Here is a 5,917-nt window from a genome sequence, read left to right as displayed (position 1 = left end):
TCCTGTTTGTAAGACGTTTCTGAGCAGTTCCAGTCACTCCTTTCCCTTTTCTAAATAATTAAGCTCTACAAGGTAACGCAACAACACACTTTAAAGTCTCTTTAATTATTTACTTTTCTAAAACCTCATGACCTCGATCCACCGCTCCGTTAGAACTCGTTTCCTTAAAGATCCGCTCAGTTTACAACCTGAGAACTACAATCTTTAAAACTGGTCCAGTAATCAGCCAGACTGCTGACAACAACATTATGGGATGGATCCCTACAGAAATAGACCTTTTTAGTTAAAGAGTAAGATCCTTTTAGTAACATGAAACAGCCCCGAAATCACCATCACCAAACCCACCAGACTCCATGTAAATAATCAGGACTTTTAGCGTGTATAGAGCCAGCAAATTTCCACCAGACTCCATGTAAATAATCAGGACTTTTAGCGTGCATAGAGCCAGCATATCTCCACCAGACTCCATGTAAATAATCAGGACTTTTAGCGTGTATAGAGCCAGCATATCTCCACCAGACTCCATGTAAATAATCAGGACTTTTAGCGTGTATAGAGCCAGCATATCTCCACCAGACTCCATGTAAATAATCAGGACTTTTAGCGTGTATAGAGCCAGCATATTTCCACCAGACTCCATGTAAATAATCAGGACTTTTAGCGTGTATAGAGCCAGCATATTTCCACCAGACTCCATGTAAATAATCAGGACTTTTAGCGTGTATAGAGCCAGCATATCTCCACCAGACTCCATGTAAATAATCAGGACTTTTAGCGTGCATAGAGCCAGCATATTTCCACCAGACTCCATGTAAATAATCAGGACTTTTAGTGTGTATAGAGCCAGCATATCTCCACCAGACTCCATGTAAATAATCAGGACTTTTAGTGTGTATAGAGCCAGCATATTTCCACCAGACTCCATGTAAATAATCAGGACTTTTAGCGTGTATAGAGCCAGCAAATTTCCACCAGACTCCATGTAAATAATCAGGACTTTTAGCGTGTATAGAGCCAGCATATCTCCACCAGACTCCATGTAAATAATCAGGACTTTTAGTGTGTATAGAGCCAGCATATTTCCACCAGACTCCATGTAAATAATCAGGACTTTTAGCGTGTATAGAGCCAGCATATTTCCACCAGACTCCATGTAAATAATCAGGACTTTGAGCGTGCATAGAGCCAGCATATCTCCACCAGACTCCATGTAAATAATCAGGACTTTTAGCGTGTATAGAGCCAGCATATCTCCACCAGACTCCATGTAAATAATCAGGACTTTTAGCGTGTATAGAGCCAGCATATCTCCACCAGACTCCATGTAAATAATCAGGACTTTTAGTGTGTATAGAGCCAGCATATTTCCACCAGACTCCATGTAAATAATCAGGACTTTGTAGACTACTTCCATATGTGGTCCTGAATCAGACCCAGGCAGTGTGAACAACCAAGGCAGATTTGATGAGACTTCTACGTCAATCTACATCGAAAATCGATTTTGAATCGAATCGAGACATTTGGGCCGAGTTCACCATGTTCCCCTCAGGGTGATGGGATGGCTCACCGTTCAGCAGCTCTCTTAGCTCTGGACTAGGGCTGGGTGATATGGCAAAAAATATGATCACGATAATTATTTCCATATTGATCAATATTGATATTTATCACGATATATAATTTGATAATGCTGCCGGGCTGAAGAGTACCCTGATAATGACCAGAGGGTTCATTAGTTAAACTGTAGAATATAGTTTATTAACATGAAAAATAGAATAACATAATGTAACATTAAACCAGTCCTTCCAGAAAAATGAGAGTTTTTTTGTGATAGTTTTGGGCTGAAATCCTTGATGATGCGGCACGTTTTCTTAAAAGATGTGATGGAATATGCCGGATATTTTTAAAACTGTGGTTTCATCGTGGCTTCATCGCGGGGTTTGCAGCTTTTTGATGATGTTCACGTCGCGTAATTACATCACTTCATAACGTTCCCATGGCAACAGGGGAAACGGCTGCTCTTGTATGAAGTAAACCAACATTTTTCATCTTTCTGCTAAGATATAGATGGACTTTATTGCAACGAAAATGTGGGGATTATGACATCATGCAAGCCCCGCATATTTTGCGCGGAAATCGGCAATTTATGCAGCGGAAGTGCGGCGTATTTGAGAAAATTATATATATATATATATTAAATATAGGGCTGATTAATTAATTTTTTAATCGCATGCCGGCATTTATTATTTATTTATTTTTTATTTTTTTTGCAATTTCTTTCATTTTTATAAAAGAAGTGATAACACAAGGGTGTAACAGAAGACCATGTCATTTTAACATTTCGTTATACTCCGGTACGAGTACATGTACTGTGTATTGTGTATTGTGTACTGTGTACTGTGAAAAGGCTTAACGATGATCCTACACATAAAGTTCTGATACTACATAACAACACAAGTTTATTCTGGAAATGTTCTTGTATTGATCCAGACTAACGTGTGTGTGTGTGTGTGTGTGTGTGTGTGTGTGTGTGTGTGTGTGTGTGTGTGTGTGTGTGTGTGTGTGTGTCTCTGTGTGTGTGTGTGTGTATATGTGTGTGTGTGTGTGTGTGTGTGTGTCTCTGTGTGTGTGTGTGTGTGTGTGTGTGTCTCTGTGTGTGTCTCTGTGTGTGTGTGTGTGTCTGTGTGTGTGTGTGTCTGTGTGTCTGTCTGTGTGTGTGTGTCTGTCTGTGTGTGTGTGTGTGTGTGTGTGTCTGTGTCTGTGTGTGTGTGTGTGTGTGTGTGTGTGTGTGTGTGTGTGTGTCTGTGTGTGTGTGTGTGTCTGTGTGTGTGTGTCTGTGTGTGTGTCTGTCTGTGTGTGTGTGTGTGTGTGTGTGTGTGTGTGTGTGTGTCTGTGTCTGTGTGTGTGTGTCTGTCTGTGTGTGTGTGTGTGTCTGTGTGTGTGTGTGTGTGTGTGTGTGTGTGTGTGTGTGTGTGTGTGTGTGTGTGTGTGTGTGTCAGGATGCTGGGCAGTCACCTGCGTCTCCACGGGAAGAGGAGGATCCATCCCTGCAACATCTGTGGGAAGGAGTTCAACCACAGCTCCAGCCTGTCTCGCCATCGCCTCATCCACAAGAAAGGGAAGAGCCTCCCCAAAGACGCCGCGCTGGGCGCCAACATGGCCGCCCTGCGCCACTCGCTGAAGGCCGGCGCCAAGAACAAGAAGACCAAGCGCCAGCGGCAGCAGCAGCAGCGGCACGTGGCCACGGCCGCCGTCATCCAGAGCCCGGGCGGCGATAAGTTCTACGCCTGTCCACAGTGCGACATGAGCTTCCGGACGTCCACGCAGCTGTCGAAGCATCAGGTGACGCACGTGAAGCAGCTGCTGGACAGCTACACGCCGGGCAAGGAGAACCTCGCCGAGAGCTCCTCGGACCTCAAAATCCGCCTCAAGCTCTGCTCCCGAGACAAGCCCAACTTCTACACGCTCTGCAAGAAGAACCGGCGCCGCGCCGCACGCGCTGTCAAACGCAGCTCCGCCCCGTGTGAGGAGGAGGAGGAGGATGGTGCGGGCTCAGCAGGCGCCACGGGATCAGCGGGCTCCACGGGCTCAGCCACCGCCGGTAGCAGCAGCGGTCGCTACTGCTGCAGCCAGTGCGGGAAGCGCTTCAGCCACGCCTCCAGCCTGGCACGCCACCAGCAGACGCACAGGGCCACGGCGGCCGATGGCGTGCGGGGAAAGCTGCCGCAGCACCTTCACATCAAAACCGGACTCCCCGCCACCAGTGCAAGCGGCGCCAAAACCAAGACGTACACCTGCGGCGCCTGCAGCAAGACCTTCATGCACTCGTCCAGCTTCTCTCGCCACAAGAAGGCGCACATGGAGGAGGAGCAGCGAGCACGGGCCGTGGCCGCCAAGCGCCGGAAGAGAGTGGTCCTGGATGAGACCGCGCCGCTGGAGTCGGACTCGGAGTGACGCCCGTCGCCCGGCTCGGGAACGGGTTTGGACCGGTTTATGGATCAGCTCTGACTGGTTTTAAACTGGTTTAAAGACAGATTCTGGAGACGCTTAATTTGGAAAAAGTTCTGGACCAGTTGGGGACAGGTTCTGGACCAGTTAGGGACAGGTCCTGGACCAGTTAGGGACAGATTCTGGGCTTTGGGTTAAGGACTGGTTCTGGACCAGTTGGGGACAGATTCTGGGCTCTGGGTTAAGGACAGGTTCTGGACTAGTTGGGGACTGGTCCTGGGCCAGTTGGGAACAGGTTCTGGACTAGTTAGGGACAGGTCCTGGACCAGTTAGGGACCGGTTCTGGACAGGTTCTGGACCAGTGTGTTGTGAACTGGACCTGGCTGTTTCTCTGGTGTAGATAGCTGCAGATCGGCCCTAAACGGTCGGTCAGAACTCAACGTTAGCTTCTTGCTCTTAAGGACGGGATTAGATTTAAAGTGCCCCCCCTCCCCTGCCACTGCCCCCCGTCCCCCCTGCCACTACCCCCCCCCCCCGCCACTGGCCCCGCCCCCTTCCTCAACGTCTTTCCGCGGCCCGTCCAATCTCTAAACACTCAACCGGCGTGCTCTGTTTCTACTCTGACCACATGTTTTCTCTCATTTGGCGGGCGTGTCAGAGCTGTTATCCAATCAGCAGCCACCTGTGTGTCAGAGCTGTTATCCAATCAGCAGCCACCTGTGTGTCAGAGCTGTTATCCAATCAGCAGCCACCTGTGTGTCAGAGCTGTTATCAGTGAACGTGCACACGGACGCTGCTCCCTCTCTACACTCCATTTCCCATCAGCCACCTGTGCAGACGGCTGCCGCTGGGCCCTGGCCTCTGGCAGCAGAGCATTGTGGGATAATTATAACTTAATTATTATTTATGTCACAAAGTGATAGTTTATTTTGGCTCTCGGTCTCTTCTGATCATCTTAAGGATTTAAATTTTTAGTTTTTCAGGTGAAAACCATTTTTTATTTTATTTAACTTTTTTAATTTGTTATTAATATGTAATAATATGTATTATTAGTTAATAAACCTCCGTACGGATCCGTTCATCTCCACGTTTAGTTTTCTCTCCTGAGTGATTCTGATTGGTTGGTGTTCTGACAGCGCTGCGCTCTGATTGGCTGGTATTCTGACAGCGCTGCGCTCTGATTGGCTGGCGTTCTGACAGCGCTGCGCTCTGATTGGCTGGCGTTCTGACGGCACTGTGCTCTGATTGGCTGGCGTTCTGACAGCGCTGCGCTCTGATTGGCTGACTGTGTTTATAGCTTTGGTATTTTTTAATAAAAGGTTAAAATGTTCCTCCACACTAACGTTTGCATGAAGACTGTAACCCGCAGCCCGTTGGCCATATTTGTAGTTTTTGGGCGGTGTGCGAGGCGAGAGAGGAAACTGCACTTATTTACTTATTTATGAAAATTTGGAACAATGTTGTAATATGTAAATATAAATATTTAAATGTGACTCACAAGGTTTAAAAAAAACAAACAAAAAAAAACAGCCCTCGTTTCCGTAGCAATGCCACCGCCTTCATCGTTCAGCATCGAGCAGCACAGGAAACGCCTCCGACATCCGCAGATTTTCAAAGTAAAAGCCTCCAAATGAGACAGAAACTCGAGCACTTCATCGGTCAAAAAAATATATAGAAGACGTTTTGGACGAAAAAAAGATACTACGAGTGGATACTACTACTACGGTTTTATTTTTTATTTTTACTTTCCTGTTGGACGCCCCTCCACTCCCCCCCTCCGGTCCCCCCCCCCGTTGAGCCGTCCGGCCGCGGCCGACGCTTTGAGTTTGTGAATAACATTTTACTGTGTGAATTGGATTTGACTTTAATTTAATGGTGAAATATTTATAACTGTGTGTACAGTCGCACTTCCCACTCCGTAGAAACAAACAAGCTTCTCCTCTTCCTCTTACTCCTCCTCTTCCTCTTCTTC

General features: G+C 47.1%; 1 protein-coding gene across 3 annotated transcripts in view; it reads left to right on the top strand.

Annotated features, from left to right (window-relative positions):
• The window catches only part of LOC116065909 (zinc finger protein 135), a 13,453-nt gene extending 7,776 nt beyond the window's left edge, over positions 1–5,677 (top strand). For all 3 annotated transcript variants that reach the window (XM_031321553.2, XM_031321552.2, XM_031321551.2), the window contains exon 3: positions 2,997–5,677. In XM_031321553.2, the coding sequence (XP_031177413.1) occupies positions 2,997–3,951 (955 nt within the window). In that variant the 3' untranslated portion in view covers positions 3,952–5,677. The remainder of the gene's footprint in view (positions 1–2,996) is intronic.
• Positions 5,678–5,917: the final 240 nt, after the last annotated feature.

Source organism: Sander lucioperca, chromosome 15 (assembly GCF_008315115.2).
Source record: "Sander lucioperca isolate FBNREF2018 chromosome 15, SLUC_FBN_1.2, whole genome shotgun sequence".
Lineage (NCBI taxonomy): Eukaryota > Metazoa > Chordata > Actinopteri > Perciformes > Percidae > Sander > Sander lucioperca.
The sequence above is the reverse complement of the archived record's forward strand: the minus strand, read 5'-3'. Positions and strand labels throughout refer to the sequence as shown.